The sequence below is a fragment of the Eulemur rufifrons genome, chromosome 23 (genome assembly GCF_041146395.1).
Source record: "Eulemur rufifrons isolate Redbay chromosome 23, OSU_ERuf_1, whole genome shotgun sequence".
Taxonomy (NCBI): Eukaryota; Metazoa; Chordata; class Mammalia; order Primates; family Lemuridae; genus Eulemur; species Eulemur rufifrons.
In genome coordinates, this window is record NC_091005.1 from 11263954 (window position 1) to 11286127 (window position 22174).

General features: G+C 58.7%; 2 protein-coding genes across 2 annotated transcripts in view; one reads left to right on the forward strand and one right to left on the reverse strand.

The window, feature by feature from the left end:
- ATP6V0D1 (ATPase H+ transporting V0 subunit d1) overlaps positions 1–9639 on the forward strand; it is a 38679-nt gene extending 29040 nt beyond the window's left edge. The window contains exons 3-8 of the mRNA XM_069497787.1: positions 3802–3980; positions 5355–5434; positions 8543–8620; positions 8748–8924; positions 9034–9111; positions 9220–9639. Coding sequence (XP_069353888.1) covers positions 3802–3980; positions 5355–5434; positions 8543–8620; positions 8748–8924; positions 9034–9111; positions 9220–9381 — 754 coding nt within the window. The 3' untranslated portion in view covers positions 9382–9639. The remainder of the gene's footprint in view (positions 1–3801; positions 3981–5354; positions 5435–8542; positions 8621–8747; positions 8925–9033; positions 9112–9219) is intronic.
- A 668-nt stretch (positions 9640–10307) lies between these two features.
- HSD11B2 (hydroxysteroid 11-beta dehydrogenase 2) lies at positions 10308–15992 on the reverse strand. Its single transcript, XM_069456258.1, has 5 exons — positions 15590–15992; positions 11972–12184; positions 11678–11863; positions 11439–11576; positions 10308–11265 (listed from the first exon to the last, which is right to left on the reverse strand). The coding sequence occupies exons 1-5, from the start codon at positions 15852–15854 to the stop codon at positions 10847–10849; spliced, it is 1221 nt and encodes a 406-aa protein (XP_069312359.1). The 5' UTR covers positions 15855–15992; the 3' UTR covers positions 10308–10846.
- Between the last annotated feature and the right edge of the window lie 6182 nt (positions 15993–22174).

Sequence of the window (22174 nt, forward strand, 5' to 3'; positions counted from 1 at the left end):
AAAGCTCTAGTGATCATGAACTGTGATACAGAGGGGAAACTGAGGCTTGAGAGGTGGTGTGCCAAGGCCATGGCTGATATTTCTGTTCACTTTCTACCCTGGACGGGGCTCTGCAGGACTCAGATGTGATTAAGTACAGATACTGTCACTAGCAGTTCATGGGAGCTGGGAGCTGCAGGTGGACAGGCTGGCAGGGGTACCTAGTCATCGTGGCCTCCTCACCAGCGCGAGACCAAGCCCCAGGGTTGAGAAGTCATCTTCTTCCAGCAGGTGGCACCAAAGGGCACAGCAGGGGGCTAGGGGTGGCTAGGGACTCCGAAGGCTTCTTGGAGAAAGTGGCTTCCTAAACTCCAGCCTAAAACATCTGTAGGCCCAAGCTGAGTTTTTTTTGTTTGTTTGTTTTTGTTTTTTTTTTGAGACAGAGTCTCACTCTGTTGCCCCGGCTAGAGTGCCGTGGCATCAGCCTAGCTCACAGCAACCTCAAACTCCTGGGCTCAAGCCATCCTTCTGCCTCAGCCTCCCAAGTAGCTGGGACTACAGGCATGTGCCACCATGCCCGGCTAATTTTTTTCTATATATATAATTTTAGCTGTCCAGATCATTTCTTTCTATTTTTAGTAGAGACAGGGTCTCACTCTTGCTCAGGCTAGTCTCGAACACCTGACCTTGAGCGATCCTCCTGCCTCGGCCTCTCAGAGTGCTGGGATTACATGCGTGAGCCACTTCCAAGCTGAGTTTTGAAGGCACAGGGCAAGGCAGGGCCTCTGGGCAGAGGAAGACAGGCTGCCCCACCCCTATCCCATAAGGGCCTCTTTGGCCTGGCGGGCAGCTGGCCCTCCACTCCCCAGCTGTCTTCCCCTGGAGGGAGATGCTGACCAGCTGGAACCTCATTCCCTCCTATTGAGGCCAAATGTAGGGAGGAACGGTGGAGTGGCTTTCTGGCGGCAGGGAGGCAGCTGCTGAAGCCAGGAGAGGAGGAGGATTTCCCTGTCTGCTGAAGGCCTCGGCCCTGGGAAGAAGGCAGATGGCTGGCCAGCATCATCTCGGGCAGGCTTGTCCTGTCTCCTGGGAAAGAAGATTCTGATCCTCACTGGGCAGCAGAGAAAGGCAGGGGCTGCTGCTGCCACAACCTTACAGTCAGCCAAGGGGAGGGACGTGCTGGGCCTGGCACAGGATCACCCAGGATTGGCCTAGCCGGGGTTCAGAGAGGGCCCAGGAAGGGGTTGGGGTGGCATGATCGGGAACAGCCCTTATTCGGCTCAGCATTTCCCTCAGTGTCCAGGAGATGTGTGGCAGGAGAGGTTTCAGGAAACCAGGGGGTGTGACCACCGCCCTCCATATCTGCTGTCAGCTCTCAAAAGTGAATCACAGCTGGCCTGTTCCCATCACGGGAGGGACAGCAGCAAAGCCAGACGGCAGTGTCTTCCCTGAGGCACCTTCCTCGGGCCGACTCGAGCTGAGCCCTACCCACAGCATACACAGATATTTTGAGTTGTGGGCATAGGAGGGGGAGGTTTAGAAAGAGGAAACTGGCTTGTGGGGGTCCTTCTGAGAAGACAAGACTAGGTGGGGAATGTGGAGCCAGGCATGGGGGCGCTGGCCGTGGGGCCATGCAGCTCCTCTGCCTTAGAGTGTGGTGGGGCTGGTAGCTGCTGCTGGCCGTCTCGGAGCCTTGCCTGCCCTCACAGTGGGGCTGGTGATGCTGGCGTTTATGGGAGCACTTGGATAACGTGGGATGTGCTTTTCTCCCTCTTCCTCTGCAGAAGGACATGAGAGCGTGAAAGGGCATCTTTAGGCTCAGGGGCAGGGTCTTTGTGGCTGTCTCAGGGAGTGCCATGGCTACGATGGGGCTGGATGGGGCACAACTGGAGTGTTGCTGGGTGGTGCATGTGTGGAGTGGGTCCTGAGGTATGGTAGATTCTGGAGGCATCAGGGACAGAGGGTGTGTGCTGTCCAGGGTAGGAAAGATACAGGCTAGGGCTAGAGACCAAGGCCCAAAGTCCTGGCAGGCTCTCTCTGAGTTCCCTCCACTCTGCCAGCACTGTGGGGTTGGGGGGCAGGGGGCTGGCCATTGGGCCTCTTGGCTTGCAGCTGCAAATAGACCCTGCCTAAGGTCCACAGTTTGGAAAGGGGGGGGCCTGTCTCCTCTCAGTACACATCCTGTAGCTGACCCAGCCAGATTGGGGGTGGAGAGAGGGTAGCTGCCTGGCCCTGGGCCCAGGAGAGCAGAGGTCATAGCAGGGCGCCGAGCTGGGGGAGTGCGCAGTAAGCAGGGGAAGTGGGGGTCAGGCCAGGACAGGAGCAGGGCCTTTTCCTTTTGTTGCCTTCCTGGAGGGCCAGCCCTCTGAGCTGAGGCCTGGGCCCTGGGCTGCCACCTCCCTCCCTTTCTTCACTTGCTATTGGGAGCCACCTCCTGCCAGGGTCTTCCCTGGACAGCTTCAGCACTGGGTGCTCAAGATCCTGTCGCAGGGCAGGGCCCTTGCTCTGGCTCACCCAGAGCTAGGACAGGATCTGTGCTAAGTGCCCAACTCAGAAAAGCAGCCTCCACCCCCGCTCTTATCTTTCCATGAATGCCCCACCCTGGTCCCACCCTGACCTTGGAGGACATTCCCCTGGGCCTCATTCAGCTCCCGTGTACCCTGAGTTCATAATCGGTGACAGGCTGGAGGACAGTTGTGGCCCCCCCCCCCCCCCCCCCCCCCCCGCTTCACTCTATCCCCGCATAGGTGACTACACGGAACTTTTTGCCCCAGCCCCTTTGTGGCAATGTCTTGCTGGTTGGAGGCAGAGCCTTGTCCCTGGCCGAGTCTGAACTAGGCAATCCCACCCCTCCCCGGTGCCACAGCCCTCTCTGCTCCCCATGCATCCTCCAGAGCTGGCCTTCTGCAGGGAAGGGCCTCAAAGAGCCTCCGCCTGGGATTGACCTGAGCCCAGCCTCCTGTCCAGGTCTCTGGATCTCATCCAGGCTGTCCTGGGTGGGTGCCTGGCCCTGGCACCAGGCCCTAAAGGAGGAGGGCAGTTCTCTCTGTCGTGTGGGGCTGTGCAGGTCTGCCTGACCTGGGCTTTCACTCCAGAGTGGGCCTCCCCCGGCTCCTCTCCAGCCTTCCCTTCCTAATGATCTTCCCCCCTTCCCTCCCCCTCTGTCCCCACCCAGGAGCCAGAGTGACCCTAGCTGGATGGTGGTCTTCCCTGCTTAAGTCCCACTCGTGGAACTCTAGTGCTGGGAATGAAGTCGGGGCCCTCAGCCTCCAGGCTGCAGCCTGCTGGCAGCTCTGCTGGCTGCGCCTTCCTCTCCCTCTGCCAGTCCTGACCTTGCTCAGTTCCTCGAATGCATCCGTCACTCGTTGAATGCCTCCAGGCCTTTGCACGCACTGTTCCCTCTTCCCAAAACATGCTTTCATCTCATAGTCCTTTTATCTGTCAGGTTCCTGGCCATTCCCACCCAGGGCAGGGCTGCACGTCCCACCTCCTGTGCCCACGGTTCCTGTGTCCTGTTAGAGCACTGTTGAGGCTGTCGGGTAGTTACCCGTGTCCCAATCTCTCCTGGGGCATGAATCCTCCTCCCCCCAAGGGAGGGGCCATGTTTGTCCTGTGCTCCTAGAGGTGGGGGTGGTGAGGAACTTGGGCAGGAAGACAGACGAGACATTGGTGCTTATCTGTAGCACCCATGAGTCAGCACATGTTATAAAGGGGCTGGTGGCCTGTGCGGGACTTGGGGGCAGGGGAAGGGCATGGTGCTGTGCTGGGACTTCAAAGCCCCCTGCCCCAATGGGCTACCCTGCTATTGTCTGCCGCCTGTAGTTACAGCTACATGATCGACAACGTGATCCTGCTCATCACGGGCACGCTACACCAGCGCTCCATCGCTGAACTGGTGCCCAAGTGCCACCCACTAGGCAGCTTTGAGCAGATGGAGGCTGTGAACATTGCTCAGACACCTGCCGAGCTCTACAATGCCATTCTGGTGGACACGCCCTTGGGTGAGCTGCTGTAGTGGTTGCGGGAGGTGGGCATTGGTGTCAGCATCAGCGTCTCGGTGTGGGGTTTGTGGACTCCTGGAGTGGGGTAGCCCTGAGCCAGAAAGTGAGACCTGCCCACTGCTGCTTACCTTTGTCTTCCCCTCAACTTCCTCCTGCCATTCTTCCCCCTTCTGCTCCTTTCCTGTTGCTTTTGCTGGGTCAGGCAGGCTACCCCAGGGCCTGACTTGGACCATCTAACTTTGAAACAGTCCGATTTCTCAGAATACAGAGGAGGGCTGAGCCCATGGAGAGGAGTGAGAAAAAGGCCCAAGTCCCTTGGAGTCCTGGGAGCTGGGACAGACTGTGGCCCCAGGCTGGAGCCTAAGCAGAGCCAGAGGGCCAGCTGCCTGTGAGGCAGAGGGGGGAAGCAAACAGTTTCACTTGCCTCTACCGAGCAGGTCCCAGGGGCCAAGTCTGACGGTGTTGGGCAGGATGCAGGGTCCATATCAGAGGCCAAGGAAGGGAGGGGAGTCGGGAGCTTCCTGCAGGGCCCTGCCTAGGCAGTGCTGACTTTCGCCTGCCTAGGAGGTGGAGGAGAAAGCACTAAGGCCATAACCAGCTAGTGCCCTCATAGCCAGAGTCCTGGGCTCAGGGGCACCACCTCCAGGAAGTCACCAGGGTTGAACCACAGGGCTCGAAGCTACACTAGGTCCTGAGCTGATTGGCCCAAGCCCCACCTGCTCACCTAATCTGCCATAAACTCTCCCAGCAACTCTGAGCTAGTTCTGGGTTGTTTGTGACTTCTTCAATTTCTCCATCTTTAAAAATGAGACAGACCAGTGAGTCTGCAGGCCCTCCTGGGGGACGTGCATGCTCTTTTCTGCTCTGGCCTCCTTCTAGCCCCGCAGTGGCCCCCTGGGTCAGTGGTCCATGCCCACTGAGCTATTACTTGTCCTAAGGAGAAGGAGGCTGGTTTTCCAAGTGTGGGCGCCAGGCCTTCCTGGGGGATGCAGAGAAGTAGGAGTCAGGCCCTGAATCCACAGCTGCCCCTTGAGAAGGGAGGATGTCATGGCCTCTTATGCAAGCCTGTCTTTGGCATGGTCTGAGCTTGGGTCTGCCCCAGCAATGATTAGATCATGTTATGGCTAGCCGCCTCCTTTATAAATCAATTTTAAGAGCAAGGAGGCAGGAGAAGCTCAGGTCAGTGTGCATTGCCCAGAGTATTGCTTCTGCCACTTCCAAGGCAACAGCCCAGGCTGGGTTGGGGACCCCCAATACCTACCCTGATGGGCCTTGTGGCAGGGGCCCTCTCTGCCCTGTAAGGCAGTTGAACATCAGCAGGGCTCTCGCCTAGGCCACTTGGCCACCCCTCACACCCGTGTCTTTCTTCCCCAGCGGCTTTTTTCCAGGATTGCATTTCAGAGCAGGACCTTGATGAGATGAACATCGAGATTATCCGCAACACGCTCTACAAGGTAGTGCCCTGCGCTAGCGGTGGGGGACGGCTGTATGTGGGCCTGGCTGTGGGGTGAGGTGGGACGGTGATTTATGTGAGGTGCTGGGCCAGGATGCAGCTACACCAGGCTCCTTTCTCAGGGGCTTGTCTGCTTACTCTCCGGCTCCTGCGATGGGTGCAAGGCTGCGTGGAACAGGTTCTCCATCCCACACTGCCTGCAGCGGGCTCAGATAAGATCAGCAGGAGTGGCTGTCGCTCCACCGCTTGGCCTGTTAGAGCTGGCTCCTGGACTGCCACTCTCCCAGCATCCAGAAGGGTCACGGGCCACCACCCAGGCCATAGCCCTTGGGGCCACGTTACCTGGGCTATTGCCAGCAAGGACAGGCACTTGAGCAAAGCCAACAGTGCGCTCAGTTATGGTGGCGGGAGGGACTGCGCCAGGCATAGCCAAGTCCTCATGTCCCTTTCAGGTTCCCACACTTGGAGCCAGTGCCACTTCGCACCATCCTCATCCCCTACCCGCCTTCTGCTTCCCACAGTAAGAGTCCTCTGCTGCCCTGGCTGACACTTGGCTGCAGCCTGAGCCCAGGGCCTCCATTCTCCCAGCAGGGGCCTGGGCCAGAGTGCAGTGAGGGTCTGGTGCAGGCGAAGGGCCTGCCTAGGGTCGCAGTGGTGTAGGCAGGGGACTACCACATGGAGCATGGGCCAAGTGGCAGGAAATTTGCCGCAAAAGTGACAGTTCTAGATGTTCCAGATGAACAGTAGGAGAGAGTTCTGGAAGAAGAGGCAGGCATAGGATTGAGTCACCCAGGGCCTTGAATAGCAGGCTAGAAGTTTGAACTTTATCCCGTGGGCAGGGTTAGCCAACAGAGGTTTCTAATAGAGCAGAGTGCATGCAGAAAGCCCCCTCTGGCTGTGATGTGGAGGGCGAATGAGAGGCGATCAGAACAGAGGTAGGAAGTTTGTCAACTTACTTTATCCTCAGAACTGCCCTAGGAGCCAGGGCAGGCATCATTATCCCCGTTTGTAAAATGGGGAAACTGAGGGCTCAGAAAAGTGGGGTGGGTTGCCCAAAGCTACGTAGTAAGTCACTAGCAGCACCAGGGAGCACACCTGGCTCAGCCTGTTTGCAAAAGGAAGTGCTCTCAGCCACCCGGCTAATAGGGAGCAGGCCAGCCAGTCAGCAGAGAGAGAGAATGCATGTGTGTGTGTGTGTGTGTGTGTGTGTGTGCGCGCGTGTGTGCCTGCACGCGCATGCACGCTAGTACTCCTGCCTGCCTAGCTGGCCCATTGCCGGATTCCCTGCCCTGAGACAGGGTGAGGGGTGCGGCTGTCCCCCCAGCCTCACCCACAGCCTCACCGGGCCTGACTGGTTCTAGCTGGAGTCACTGGCAAGGGCTGCCCGGGCACCAGCTCATAAACACCGACCCAGTGCTGTGGGCCCCGTGCCAGGACCGCCCGCCCATCAGGCAATGTCCCAGCCCGGTAGCCACAGATGGGAGATTAGGCGGACCCTCAGCCGCCCAGCGGGGGGGAACTGTAGGCAGCTGGTGCAGCAGCCGTGGGCTGGCAGACTCCAAGGGACAGGGCGGGGGTGGGAAGGTGACCTTGGTACCTGGGCCTCTGGGGTCTTGCCAGTTTCTTTAGCTGTCTTAGCCTCCAGAGAAGAGTCTGGGCCCGTGCCACCAGCCTCCCTGACCCTGGGATTGGCCTCTCCAGGGATTGGTAGCTTGACTAAACAAATAGGTAGGTAGCAGGACATGGAGCCCAAGACCTGGCTTGTAGCTTCCCCACAGATAAGAACCGTAGGCCCAACCGGGGCAGGCCTCAGGATTTTGGCACAGCCAGCTTGGCTAGCCACAGGGAACAGGTGGCCACAGACAGACTCCTAGAGGGACTGAAAGGCACCACCAAGCCATGGGAGGCAGTTGTCTCTGCCCCCCAGGCCCTCTGATTGCTAGGATCCTCTGTACTGGGGTCTGTCCTCCCTTCCAGGCTTCTTACTCCCTGACCTGTCCTAGACTTTTGTTCCCTGTGATCTCAGTGGTCACCCTCAGGCCTTCCCCTGAGCCCAGCTTGCCCAGTGTTGCTGGTCAGTCCTGGGCTCATGGACTCCTGGGTCCCATCTCTCTTTGGGCAGCAGAGCCTGTGAGCCCAAGTCAGCTGGTGGGAGGTGAAAGGTCTTCGCACCTTGGAGGTCAGAACTCAGCATGGAAGGTGTTCTGTGCCTCCCAGCCCTCACTCCCCACTCAGCAGAATAGTCTCTAGCTTGTGTAGCCAGTCTCTGTGACTGTGCCACCAGATGGGACCTGGGGGGTCTGAGTGAAGGTTGCCCATGCAAGGGAGCTCCCCTCGGGCCTGTGAGACCATCCACCTTCCTCTGTATGGAGAGGTGGAGGTCGGGGGAAGGAAGCCTGGCCGGTTTTGTGAGCGAGTGTTGGGAGGGACCTGGGGCCTAGGCTGACCCATCCTTTGCTCATGCCCAGCAGATCCAATTTTCCTGGGCAGGAAGTACTTGTTCCCACTGCCAGCCCACGTGCCCGGCCATTGCACTGTGGAGCTGACGTCCATGTAGGCAATAACCATCCCTCAGCAGGAACTGGCCTGACAATTTGGTTCCTGCCGCGTGATGCCTAGGGGGGTGGGAGGAGGCGGTGTTCTGTAAGGTAGGCCAGGCCATCTCTGTGAACTCTCAGGAGTAAGCGTCCCTCCCCAGCCCGTGGACACCTGGCTTTCTAAGACAGAGGAAGGGGAGTTTGGGGGAGATTAGGGAGAAAGGAAAGCAGAACAGCAGGGGGAGGACCTCTGTCCAGGCCCCCTCTGAGCCTGGCCCTCTGTGGGATGAGTGAGTGGGGACACTGCACCCTGAAGCGGGCAGTCAGCCAGACACTGCTCTGTCACTCCTGGGTGGGCAGCAGCAGGCAACTGCCGTTTGGCTGAGTAACAGTTGGAATTTGGGGTGTTTGAGGACTGTGCCATAAGGGCTGCCCTGGCCAGTCCATGGGTGTGCTGTTTGTCCCCATCGTGAAAGGGGCTGGGAAGGGGAGGAGGTCACGTGTGATGGGGAGGCCTAGCAAGCCCCGCTGAGTCTCCCTGCCATGCTGAGCAAGCTCCATGCTCTGCACAGGCCTACCTGGAGTCCTTCTACAAGTTCTGTACCCTACTGGGCGGGACCACAGCCGACGCCATGTGCCCCATCCTGGAGGTGAGTGCCCGCCGACCCTCCTGCCTGCTGATGCTTGCTAGTCCTGGCCGGGCGGAAGCCCTGCCAACTGACTGGCTACTGCCTCCCTCTTCTTCCTTCTCTCCTTGCCTGTGCACCGGCCCCACAGTTTGAAGCAGACCGCCGCGCCTTCATCATCACCATCAACTCTTTCGGCACAGAGCTGTCCAAGGAGGACCGTGCCAAGCTCTTTCCCCACTGCGGGCGGCTCTACCCTGAGGGCCTGGCTCAGCTGGCTCGGGCTGACGACTACGAGCAGGTCAAGAACGTGGCTGATTACTACCCGGTGAGTGCCCTGGCTGGCAGGATGGTGGGTGGGCATGTTGGCACCATGCACCCAACCCAGCACCCCATGGCACCCTCATGCTCATGCATCCCACCACTCCCCCGGCCAGGAGTACAAGCTGCTCTTCGAGGGTGCAGGCAGCAACCCCGGAGACAAGACCCTGGAGGACCGATTCTTTGAGCATGAGGTGAGTGCAGAGTTCTTGCAAGGCCTGCCCGTCAGAGGGAGGAGTTGTGGCTTAGGCCCAACTCTGTGGCCATGGCCACTAGTACATCACATCTGTGTCTGTCTGCAGGTGAAACTGAACAAGTTGGCCTTCTTGAACCAGTTCCACTTTGGTGTCTTCTATGCCTTTGTGAAGCTCAAGGAGCAGGAGTGTCGCAACATTGTGTGGATTGCTGAGTGCATCGCCCAGCGCCACCGCGCCAAGATCGACAACTACATCCCTATCTTCTAGCATTCTGGCCCAAGGCTCCCAAGCGCACTGTGTGTGTCTGTGTGGTCTGTGATGAAGCCCATGGCTCATCTGCCTGCCCTGGGGATGGCACACTGTCCTAGTGACTGCCCAGTTTCCCTGACCCTCTCTGAGACTGCTCTTAGGCTGAAAAGGGGCTGGGCACCTGCTCCCCCTACCAAGGATGGACCAAGACCCACTCCAGAGTAAGGAGGCCCCCTAAGCCCTATGTTTACAGCTACTGACGTGTCTGAGAAGCATGTGGTCTCCCTAACCTGAGAACCCCTGGGGGCAGTGTGAGCCTCCTCTCCCCTCTGTGGGTCACTCCCAGAGCCATGGCCCATGGGAAGGATAGAGCGTGTGTGTCCCTGGGGCAGGCAGAAGTAACTCTGCCCCTCTGAGACAATAAAACTTCCCTCTCTAAGCCTGGCTGTCTGCTGCCTCCTTTGGGCCCTAGTACCCCTCCCAGACCCCTGACTTCCCTCATGACCCTGCCCTTGCCGAAGCCTTCTACCTCCCTCTCTGTCAGCAGCCCAGATTCCTCAGGGTCGGGGGTCACTGCAAGATAGCCCCTCCCGCTGCTGGAGGCTCAGGCGCAGACACAGGCCTGGGGAGCTAGGTCCTGGTTCTGGAGGGCTCCCGACCTCCCCAATGGCTTCAGTGAGCCCTATAACTCCCGGAGCTCAGGGTCATTACCCCCAATTCTTTATGAGAAACCCAGACCTAGGGATAAATGATTTGCCCGAGGTCAGTGGAGGAGGGAGAGGTGTGAACCACAGAGGCTACCAGAGGAGCCCGGTTAGGTCAGTGCCCAGCGCCCCCACCCCTATGCTGAGCCCCAAGAGTTCCCAGCCTCTGTCACAGAACCACACCCTGTCACCCAGCCAACCCGGCAGTTACCCCCTCCAAACACAGCATCTGCCCCACCCTAGGAGAAATAAAACTTATCTTTATTTAAGAAGTGGCAATCAGGAAGTAGGATATACAGCTTCCCTGTGGCTTGAGGGGCTTGGGAGTGGGCAGTTGGGAGTCTCTTGAGCCAGTCAAGAGACAGGTGGGATTCACCCTTCAGTTGCAGCCCCAAGGCACTGGTGCCCAGGAACAATCCGAAGGGGTCCCCAACCCACCCAGTCACTCACTCCTTGGTTTGCAGAGGCACTATCTGCAGGGTCCTGTCAAAGGCTACAGTGAAGTTCTGCACTAAACTCCCCACCAGCTGAGTTCTCCAAGCTGCAGGGAGAGCCTTGTGCCCAGCAGGGTCTGTTTGGGCTCATGAAGCAGTGGACAGGCCCTGAGGCTCACTGGGAAACCTCAGCTTCACTGGGCCTGGACTGGGCATCAGCAGTGGGGGACTGGGGTCCATTAGGCCAGGCTCGAGGGCAGACGGGGGCGTCATAATGCCCAGGGGAGGGCCAGGGGCTCCTGGAGCCTCCTGGGCTGGAGTGACGGGGCCATATGTGCACATGGCTCAGCGAGCCACCACTGGGGAAGAGCCTGGGGGGCTTGGGTGTGGGTCCTGGGCTGTGTCCTGGGCAGAGATAGGGTCAGGCTGGCCAGGCTGCAGTGCCCTAGGCAGACGGTGACTGATGAAGAAGGCCTGCAGGAAGCGGCGCCTCAGGCTCTCAGGCAGGTAGTAGTGGATAAAGTACATGAGCCTTAGGCCACGGCCTGGGTAATATCGGCGGCGCGGCCGAGCTGCCAGCAGTGCATCTGTGATGGCATCTACCACTGGGCTGAGGTCGGCCAGCGCCATGCTTAGTGAATGCAGGAACTGCCTGTGCAAGTGCTCGATGTAGTCCTTGCCATAGGCCTGCAGCAGCTCTCGGGGCAGGTTGGCCAGCAGCAGTTCCTTGCGCTGCTCCCACTGGTCCACGTTTATCACAGACCCTGGGGAAGGGGTGGCAAGGTCAGAGCTGGGCCACGCCTCTAGTCAAAGCCACACCCCCCAGCCAAAGCCATGCCCATTCTCAGCCCTGCCCCTGCCCCCATAAGACCATGCCCACCCCTCATTTCCCAGCCCCAGGCCCCATGCCTGCCCCACCCCCAGCCCAGACCCCCACCTGTCTTGAAGCAGCCAGGCTGGATGACGCTGACCTTGACCCCCCAGGGAATGAGTTCACAGCTGAATGTGTCCATGAGCAGCACCACGGCGGCCTTGGAGGTCCCATAGGCCGCCAAGCAGGGATAAGGCATGTCTCCTGGGGATAGGTTGGGGGTAGGGCGGCTCAGTTTCAGCAAGGGGCTCCCAGAGCACTCTGCTGCACAGTGGCACCTTTTTCCAGTGGGGGAGGGTACTCACCTGCTGGGCTGCCCACAGTCACAATGCGACCCCTAGAGTGGCGCAGCAGGGGCAGGAGGCCCTTGGTCAGCTCCAGCACACCAAAGAAGTTCACTTCCATACAGGTGCGGAACATGGCCACTGGCGACAGCTCCACGTCAGCCACCACTTCGTTGTAACCCGCATTGTTGACCAGGCCCCATAGGCCTGGGGTCACATAGCAGGAGAGAGAAGCTTCAGGTCAGCAAAACTCCAGTCCCTGCCCCCTTTCCACCCATCTGGCCATGCCCTCCCCTGGTGGAACTCGTCACTGACCCATGCTGGCAGTGTAGGCCTTGGTGAACTCCAGCACGCGGCTAATGTCCGCTGGCTTGGTCAGGTCCATCTGCAGCAGCTTTAGGCGAGGGGAACAGCTGGCACGCAGCTCTAGGGCGCCGGGGCTATTCAACTCCAACACAGTGGCCAGCACCGTGAAGCCCATGGAGTCCAGTTTCTTGGCTGTCTCCTTGCCAAAACCAGAGTCACAACCTGGCCAGGCCAGGGCAGTCAGTGAACTCCCACCGTGGCCCAGTCCACCCTGAGACAACCTGACAACCCCAGAATCTCCAGGGTCTTGATGGGATCCAGGCCCCTGGACACCCAATCTACCAGCAATCAACAGCCCTAACTCCTTCCCTAGGCCCATCTCTGGCCGGCTTTGCCCCTGTACCTGAGCCCTGAGCAGCAACTCTGTGATAGCTGTCATCTCCCTGACTCCCCATAGCTACCCCATCAAATATGGCTTATGATCCCCACTTTACAGATGAGGAAACTGAGGCCTAGTAATGCTAAGGTGCTTGCCAAAGTCACCCAGTCAGCATAGAGGAAGGTCAGGACTATCCCAGGCCGGCCTGAGATGGAGTCCCAGCGCCAATGTCCTGCCTGCTTGATGTCAGGCCAGAGCTTGCAGCTACCAGTGTGCAGCCTCCCTTCCTTTCTGACTGGACACTGAAGCAGCCCCTCTCTAGTCCTGTCCCTTCTTGACCCCCTTGAATCCATTCTCCACCTCAGAGCCAGAAGGATCTTTCCAAAAATGACAATATTACTCTGCTGCTGCTGAAAACCTTTCCAAGGCTGCCCGCAGTCCTCAGGATGAAGCCCAGCCTCTCTGACACCATCCTGCAGGCCCTGTACAACCTGAGCCCCCTCCCTTCCCGGTCTCAACACGCCCTGCTATTGTTCCAGGCTGTAGGCAAGCTGAAGGCCCTCCCCACCTCACCCCTCACCCTCCACCCTTGGCATTCCAATCAGTGGCAACAGTGGGGTGTTTTCTGCTCCCCAGACCACTTGCCCCCAAACAGGGACCATGATAGATGGAAAAGACCTGCATTTGAATCCCTTCCCACACCCACCACGTGTCATCTGAGGTCAGTTACTACTCCTGGAGGCTTAATTTCCTGTCTTTGGTTTGCAGAGCGAAGAACCACCAGGAAGAGCCAGTAGGGGAGTCCCTGGTACCTATAAACCCCAGCTTCCTTGATTGTTTCCATTCTAATCCTGGCTCCACAGGGAGCCAGTGAGTTGGGGGAGAAGGGCCGGTGAGGGAGGAGGCTCTCTGGAGCCCGCCCCGACATCCCGGTGGTCCTGCCAGTGGTCCTGCCGACAGAAGCTGCGAAGTGGCTCTGCTTCCCTACTGCTGAAGGGCTCAGCACCCGCTCCCTATCCCAGCCCCGCCCCCTCTGCCAAGGCAGAGAACAAAGCTGGGCAGGGGGCTTTGAGCTGGGCTTTGTGTGCTGGGGGCTGCAGCCTGGGCCAAGGGGTACTTCCCTGGCAAGCCTGGCTGGGGGAGGGGAGCAAGCACTTGCCTCGGCTGCCTTCCAGAGCAGACAGGCCCTCCCAAGGGAGACTCAGGCCTCTCAGAGCCTCAGCTCTGTGATCCCAACATAGTCACCCACATTTTGCACACCCTCTTGTTCACCTGCACACACTCAGATACCTGCACATGCTTCCAACCTGCCTGGATGTTCTCACATGGGCTCAATGCCTACCACCCACCAGTGCACAGATGTACACAGGCATGTGCACAGGCACCCAGCCCCGCAGCCCAAACCCTGACCCCACGGCTGAGCTCCAAGAGTAACCTCGGCCAGCGGTTCTCAGGGCATTCTTGGGGGGTGGGTGTGGTGGCAGCTCTGGCAGGCACAAGATACAGTGTTCTTGGCAGGTGGGGCAGGGCCCTGTTACCCACTTGTCTTGCAGCCAGGTGGTAAGCGAGGAAACCCCAGAGTTTTCATGCATTGGGAAGCTTGGAGGCACCTACACAGGGTGGGCTGGGCAGTCCTCTCCCAAACCCAGCTTTGCAACCAGAGAGGGGGGAGCCCAAGTCACAGAAAGCACCCCTGCTCTCACCTCTCTCTCAGGTTCAAGGCAGCAGCACAAAGGCCTGAGGTGAGATCTCAGGAAAGACTGTGTAGCTGGGTCATTAGTACCTGCAGATCACCCAGGCCGTGTTAAAGCCGCTCACAAATCAGAAAGCAGGAGGAGATTGGCCCTATTCCTGGTGGCGGTGCCCACAACTAGCCCCTGCTTCACACCAGGAGAGTGTGTTGGCTTCCCTTCCTTGAACTCCTGAAACCGGGGTCCCCTGAGGCTCCACGCTGCACCCTGAACTTGAGTCTCTCCCATCCAGCCTGAGCCCTGCTTTATCTTTGCGGAAGCCCAAAGCCCTCATGCCATCCTCACCCACCCTACCCTACCTCAGCGGTCTGGCTTCTTACCTGACATTCAAAGCCCTCCCAAGCACACAACCTCGTATCCCACCACACCCCTGCAGCACACTGTCCCCTACCCAGGCGGTGCATGTTCCTGCTTTAAGCCTTTGTCCCACCCCCTTCTCTGATCCAAGATACCTATCATACCCCATCTATCTCCACTCATATGAGGCCCAGAGCAAGGATTTCCTCCTCTGGGAAGTTCTCCTGGGCCCATCTGATCATGCAGGGCCACCTATTGCACCGAGGTCTCTGAGAAGCCAATGTGCTGGCTGTCCCTAGCTCCAGGCCCAATGTAAGGACAGAACCCAGAGCACTTGTCTAAAGCCACGGGGCCTGGGGCAGAGACTAGGCTGCCCCTCCCTCCATGCAATGCAACCAGTGTGCCCTGGACTTTCTCCCCCTCCCCACTTCCTGCTGGGCCTCCAGCCTCCTTTCCCCTTCCCTCACTCTGGTGACAGATTTATTCCCTGCTCCAGACAAAGGAGCTCAGCCAGGCGGCCAGAGGCACCTGAGCCCAGCCCTCTAAGATCTCCTTCCTGGGCACTGAGGACCAGGAGGGAGCGGGGGTGGGGTGCTGGGTGCAGCCTCTGGACTGCTACCTCAGCAGTTTGGTGGTGGGTGGTTGGACCCAAGAGGCAGCTGAATGCCCAGCTGCCCTGCATGGTGACCTCAAGCTTTTGTGAACTCAAAGGATCCCAGCCAACAGGCGGCAGCTCCCCATCTAAGTAAGCTCCGGACCCAGGGAATAGGAGATGGGGTGTTCCACATGAGGATGCCAGGCGGCAGGTGGAGTTCAAGGGGTGACTCTCCTTCCCTCTCAAGCCCTTTGAAGTCCCTCAGAGCACTGCCCGCTGCCTCAAGACTGCTCTACTGCGGAGGCGCATTGCGTAAACCCCCAAACTCCAGGAGGCTCCCCCTTTCTCAGCCACGTTTCCTTTGCGCACCTGCCCACTCCCTGCCTCACTTTTCCTTCAACACTCCCGGCAGCGGCAGGTAGTTAACCCGGACTTGGGGAGGTGCCGGGCGCTCCCTACTTGGCTCGCTCCCTGCACCCACGGGAGGAAAACTCTTCCACTCCAGCGCTGGGGAATCCGCCTTGGTCGTGCCCATGGGGAGCCTCTGAGTGTCCAGTACCGCCCTTGAGCCTGGAGTCCCCGCGCTCCGCGCCCCGCGCACTCACCGGTGATGAGCACCGCGCGAGTGGCCACCGGCAGGCGCGGCGGGCGCGCCAGGCGGGACAACGCGATCCAGCCGGCGGCGGCCAGCACGGCGAGTGCGGCCGGCGGGGGCAGCAGGCGCTGGCACAGCCAGTCGAGCGCGGCCAGCAGCGCCAGCGCCGCCAGCAACGGGCGGCCCAGACGCAGGTCTGCGCGCAGCAGCTGCAGCAGCGCGCGGGCCGCCACGAGCAGCCAGGCGCCGCCCGACGGCCAAGGCCAGCGCTCCATGGCGGCCCGGCCGGGTCGGGCTGGGGCGGGGCGGGGCGGGGCGGGGCGGGGGCCTGGCTGGGCAGCAGAGACAGACTCGGGGCCCGGGCGCGGGGTGCAGGGGAACACCAGCCCGAGGCGGGAGGGACACTCGCTTTCTCCGCTCGCCCTCGGGCAGAGCTTATAAAGAGCCCCAGGGGCGGGGAGAGGGCGGGGCGGGGGCGGGGGCGGGGCTTGCCTCCACTTCTCTCAGGCACCCCCCGCAGGGCAGGTGCCCCCCCCCCCCGCCCCTCCCCGCCCCCCGGCCAGATCCGCTTCAGAAGAAGCCGGAACAAAGTCCCAAAGTTGCCGCGCTAGGAGGAGCCGCCTCGCCGCGGGCCGCGCTGAGGAAAGGGCCGGTCGGTCCAGCCCCGGCGCCCGGCCTCCGCTCCCCCCGCCCCCGCCCCCGCGCCCAGGGCCGCGGAGCGGCCGCTCTCAGGTGAGCACATGCAGCTCACACTTGCTCGGGACACCTGAAGGGACACACAACCTGCATCCAGGCGCCTCACATTGACTGCACCGCCTCGCTCGGTCGCCGCCGCCGCCGCCGCCGCCGCCCGCACACGCGCCGCACTCCCACGCGGTGCGCGGCCGCAGGTCCCGGGCATACACGCCCTAAGGCGCGCTCACACCTGAGCCGCGCTCTGCCACAAAACCCGCCTGGGGCAGGGGCAGGGGGCAGCCTGGTGACCTCCCGGGTTCTTCACAGTGGCTGTTCCGCCTCACAACCCCACCTTCCGCTACACAAATGTATGTGTGTGGGGGTCGGTGAGGGGCGGTCACAGGAAGCCGCTAGGTCTCGCATTACCTCTGGCCCACCTCTCACCCCAAGAGCCAGGCCAGTGGGGACACCTGGGAATCAGCGAAGGCCACCTAGGACAGGGTAGGCCCTGCCTTGCTCCCCTGAATCTCCAGGGGATAAAATAAGTGGTGTGAGTGTGGGTGCATATGTCTGCCTGTGTGTATGAAGGTCCACGTTTGTGTGTGGCCCAGTGGCCCCATCCTGCCCACCCCCGTGTCTGGCACCCTGTGCCTAGCATCCATGCCAGGGCTCTGCGAGGCACTGGGAGTTGCTGCCAGTACCTGGCTGCCAGGCTCTGTGCTGGGGGGAGTAGGTGCAGCCCATCGTAGAGGGGGTCCCTGCTTCCTGTGGGCCTCCAGGCCCTGTCCCAGTGCCTGACCTCTCCCCTTTCTAGGTCCTGGGAGATCATGACTCCCTGTCACACCTCCCAGCCCTGTTGCTTATTCTCTTTCTTAGGTGCCTAGGCTCTGTGCCAGGGCTACCTGGCAATGCCTCCTCCAAAGCCCTCCCTGCCACCCAGGCTTGGCCCCATGGTGGGCCAGGGAAATCGCTGGGAGGGGGCTGGGAGCCAGACCCACTTAACGGAAGAGACGGGGTGGAGGACCCATCTGCTGCCCAGAGCCACTCCTGTGCCTCCATCTATGCCTCCTCCTGTAAGTACAGATGACAGGTTGGCCCTGGCCCCAGGAAGCAGGACTTGCCTGAGGGGGGTGTGTGTGCCTGACCTTGAGTACATGACCTTGTGTGCCTGTGTTTGTATGCACTTGTGTGCATGGGGCTCCATGGCTTGGCCACAACATTTAGTTGTGTCACTCCCTATGCCATGACTCTGCGTGTGCATGTGAGTTCATCTGTGTGTGTTGTGTGTTTCTGGTAGTTTTCTCTCTTTTGGTCTGGGTCATCCTGCCTTTAGAAACTCAGGGAAACATTCCTTTTCCAAACTCACTGACTCCTGTTGCCCTGAATGTATAGCCCAGGCTCAGGGGTAGGCACAGCACCCTTGGCCAGACTTCCTGATTTGAGCTCCAGGGATTGGAATGGACGGACCGCTCAGCTCTAGACACTCCACCTCGGCCCATGATGGGCTTCCCCTTGGGGCTGGGGAAGGGAGTAGAAGAGGCGGTGGGGGTCCTGGGGAGCCTCCAAGGTCAAAGCCAGAGTAAGAGTTGAAGGATAGGGGATGGGGGCAGGAAGGCAAGGTGGGAGACTGAGAAGCAGGGTCCTGTACTATTCTATGAAGGAAACATGAAAGATCCTGACTCATCAGGAAGCCCATGATGGGGACAGAGACTGGGGAATTGCCTTTGGCTGCAGAGCATAGGGACACTGTGCCACCTTGGGCAGAGCCATCAGTCTTGTGGGATTTGGGTCTGGGTGGGGCTGGACTATCTGCCACAATTTTATAGAAACTCGCCATCGTCCCATGCGTCCTCCCCAGGATCTATGCTGCCTGCCGACCCCTTAGCCCTCATTAGGTGGAGACGTTTTAGAAATAGGTGGTTGAGGCAGTCATGGCTGGGAGGGGCTGGCCCAGCCCTGTCTGAGGCCTGGTGCCAGGTCGTGCATGCCTAGGGGCAGAGAACCAGCCTCTGCCAGAACCAGGAGTCTGGCTTGGCAGGGGCCTCCAGGGAAGAGAAGGGAAGGCGGGCAGAGGGCGGGAGGCCCCGCAGATAAGGTAGGGCCTGGCAGGGCAGAGGAATGAAGGGCAACCAGAAGGAGCAGAGCCCCTGAGCCACCCCGCCCCTAAACCCTCAGCCCACAGTCTCCTTTCGTCCTTTGTCCCAGCTCCCAGTCCCCTTGGTCAGAAACCAGGTTAGCCAAACCCTTAGCATGCCCCAGGCACTGGAGGACCAGGGGTGGGTGGGAGGCCGGCAGGCTGGCTCCTGCCTCCTCCCGCGGAGTCCAGCGGCTCACTGGCACCATCTGCTGGCCTTTCGGAGAGGATGCAGCTCTGAAGGGGATAAAGACTAGGCAGGTGACCGCTGGATTTGAGGATGGGGGAAGCAGAAGTCCAGGGTAGGGGGTGGCAAGTGGCAGTATCCAGGAGCCCTCACACTCTGTCCTCTGACTATCCTGGGGTCCTGGAGCCAAACACTCACTCACCACATTTTTCTTCCTCCATGGTCCAGCTCAGAGGCTGCAGAGTCCTAAGGAGGCCCTGTCCTGCACTCTGCCTCCCACCTGGCACCCCTACCCCTCCTCCTCTAGCAAGATGGCAGAAGGGCCCCTCTCCCGGCCAATGGCCAGTCCCTCCACCCAGGCCCTAGACCTCATTATTCCTCGTCCTCAAAGAGAGCAAACTTGTATTGAGTTCCTACTGCAGGCCAGGCCCTGTGCTGGGCACCGCAGAGGTAACAGCTAACCACTGGCCCCTTCCCAGCAGCAAGTGCACTGGCTCTGGCCTCGCCCATTGGGAACCTTAATCCTATACCTCTTTCTCCAAGCATCGTTCTTGTGCTCTCCCTCTATGCTCAGCCACATGTCTCTGTGGCTGTAATCTGTGATCACCATTGCCACTCTCCCCTCCCCTGCCTGAGCATGGGATTAACTCCTCTACTGACTTCGCCAAATGTAACGGGTCAATGACCTCTTAGAACCCAAATCTCATAGGCCCATCTCTGCCTTCAGCTAACTTGGCCTCCTCAAAGCTTCTGCCCTGCTGCCCTCTCTTTCTTGTCCCAAGCCCTGTCTCCCTTTGGTGCCTATAAAGCCACTGCTGCTGTGTTTCCTACCTCACTGCCTCTCCTGCCTCCTCAGCTTCTCCTGCTTGTGGGTCAACCTCTGGCAGTGAAGGCCTCGCACTTGGCCCCTCCTCCGCCATGAGCTCATCTTCCTATTCACATGCTGGCGGCTCCCCCGCCAGCTTTCCAGCCAAGGCCTCCCTGTCGACTCCAGGCTCTGTGTCCAGCTGCCCCTGGACGCCTCCCTTGGATACACAGAGGCCCCCCACATTCAGCATGTCCAAAGCTGGTCTCCTCCCCTTCCCTGGCTGGCAGCCACCTGGTTCCCACCACATCCTCAACCTTCATTCCACACACTGGCCCCCACATTTCTTGCTCTTTCCCAAGCCCTGGGTTTGGTGCAGATGCCTCATGATAGCCTTTTATGGGAGGCATCATGATCACCACTTTTTTTTTTTTTTGAGACAGAGTCTTGCTCTGTTACTTGTGCTAGAGTGTGGTGGCATCATCATAGCTCACAGCAACCTCAAACTCCTGGGCTCAAGTGATCCTCCTGCCTCAGATTCCCGAGTAGCTGGGACTACAGGCATGTGCCACCAGGCCCGGCTAATTTTTCTATTAGAGACGGGGTCTTGCTCTTGCTCAGGCTGGTCTCAAACTCCTGATCTCAAGGGATCCTCCCGCCTCGGTCTTCCAGAGTGCTAGGATTACAGGCGTGAGCCACTACACCTGGCCATTATTACCGTTTTATATTCAAGGGAAATGAAGCTTCCAGAGGCCAAGAAAATTGCTCAAGGTCTCAAACTCAAGTACACTTGAGTTTGAATCTTGGACCAGTCCCAATATTCAAACTCAGAGGTGTACCTGAACCCAAAGTCTGTGTTACTGTAGAGCCACGTTTGTCACATGTGGCCTCTTACACTTCATTCTGAGGGCAAAGGAAAGCTTGGAATGGTCTGAGCAAATGAGACTCCTGTCCCACTTGGCCAGGAAATAGATTTGGGGAAGAGGGAAGGCTGGGATTCTTGTTGCTGCATCCAGATGAGGGACAGATCAGTTTGTCCAAACAAGCTGAGTGGGAGATGCCCGTGGTCGTGCAAGGGCTGAGCCCAGAGGCAGCTGGATGCTCGTGGTCTCCAGCACATCGCTCATGTAGCATGGAAGCCCTGGAGGTTGACTCACCTCCGCATTCTCTAGGCGTGAACTGAAACCCCCCATTTTTCAGAGGTGTCCCATCTAGGCTGGGCATCTGGAAATCAGGCCCTTTTATTACTGAACTGAAGGAAATCTCCCCTTCAGTGGCTGGGAAAAGGGGACAGTAACATGCAGGAAGCCAGGAGCATCACTTGTGTTTTCAAACTGTGTTGGGAACTCTGCTCTGAATTTCTTTTACTGTCTCCAGAATAGAAGGCAGGTGTTTGGGGACTGGGGTTCTTGGTTTGGGAAACACTGGGAGAATGTGCTCTGCAGGAGTTTCTGGACCAGCCCCTGGGGGAGAAACAAGCCCCAGCTGAGAACCACAGCTGACTCTGGTTGAACTCTCTTTCGGGTCTAGACCCTCAGCGTGGCTCTGAGTTATGAATAATCCTCTTCCACATTTACTGTGTGTTTGCTGCATGCTAGTCCTTGTGCTTGCTTTGCTTGCATTTCATTTTATTTACTATTCTCACATCATCACCATGAAGCAGGTACCGTCATTATCCCCTTCCTATAAATAAGGAAACAGGCTCAGAGAGGTTAAGTGACATGCCCTAGGTCACACAGCTGTCCAAACCCTATGCTCCTAATCATCAGGCTCCACTGTCCTCTGGCCTTCAGCCCAGGAGGTCGGCCTTATTCCATGGGCAACCGTTTTTCATTTGCTTCTGGATTAGAAACATATTAATATCTCCCAACGGCAGAATTAAGGCAACTTGATTGTGAAAAACTAATTCCAAAAAGCTGCTTCCTTACAGCTTCCATCATCCCGATTCAGGCCTTTTCTTGGCAGAACAACTGCAAAAGATACAAAAATTAGTTGCTGTTGGCTGGCTGGTTTAATTTATTTGCATATACATAATTCAGCCCCACCCCTGGTGACTAATACTGCCCCCCCCAGCTGTGGCTATTTTCTGATTGCTGGTGGGGAGGTTTGTGTATGTTGTATTTTTTTAAAAAATAAACTGAAACCAGATGGAGGGGGGGGTTGTTCACAGCCTTGCCTACAATTTTCTCCAGCGAATTCCTTGAAAAGTCAACCACCTATGAGTGGTGCCTGTTCTCCCCGGAGGTCCCTCACCGCTGGTATGCAAATAGCAGCGAGGTTGGTCTTTCCAAAAAGTGCAAATGAAAGGAGGAGAAAAAGAGCTTCGTGGCCTCAGGGCTTTCCAGAATGCGGGGTCGTCTCCTGGTGGAGCCCAATTTTAGGTCTGCACTTATAGTTAGTGTCCTCTCTCCCCTCTTCCCTTGTGTTGAGGGCAGGTTGGGGCGCGGTTGGGGGGAGTCTTGGACTGGGCTTGAGTCAGAATCACCTGGACCAACGCTTGGTAAAAATGTGCATTCCAGCCTCCCACATATACCCCATTTGTGGTGCTAACCTCTGGCATGAGACCCCAGCTCTCCAGATGGGTTGATATTTGCAGTCAGTGGAGGGGTTATACCCCTAAAGGGGCCCAAGCCACTCCTGCTTCCATCCTGGGAAGACCAGAGGCTGGAGGTGGTTATTGAAATATTTTTAACCACCAGCCAGGTCCAGGGCTTTGTAATACCCCTAGAGCCCTCATTAAGCGATTCCTTGCTCAGAGAGAGGAGGCAAGTGCACCCACTGGTGCCAGGGGCTT

Bases quoted from the DNA above. Each gene is read 5' to 3' on its own strand.
- HSD11B2 (XM_069456258.1), bottom strand. From the start codon at position 15,854: ATGGAGCGCTGGCCTTGGCCGTCGGGCGGCGCCTGGCTGCTCGTGGCG. The intron at 12,185-15,589 runs GTGAGTGCGCGG...TGGCCTGGCCAG, and splicing joins TCGCGCGGTGCTCATCACCG to GTTGTGACTCTGGTTTTGGC. The intron at 11,864-11,971 runs GTCAGTGACGAG...ATGTGACCCCAG, and splicing joins GGCCTACACTGCCAGCATGG to GCCTATGGGGCCTGGTCAAC.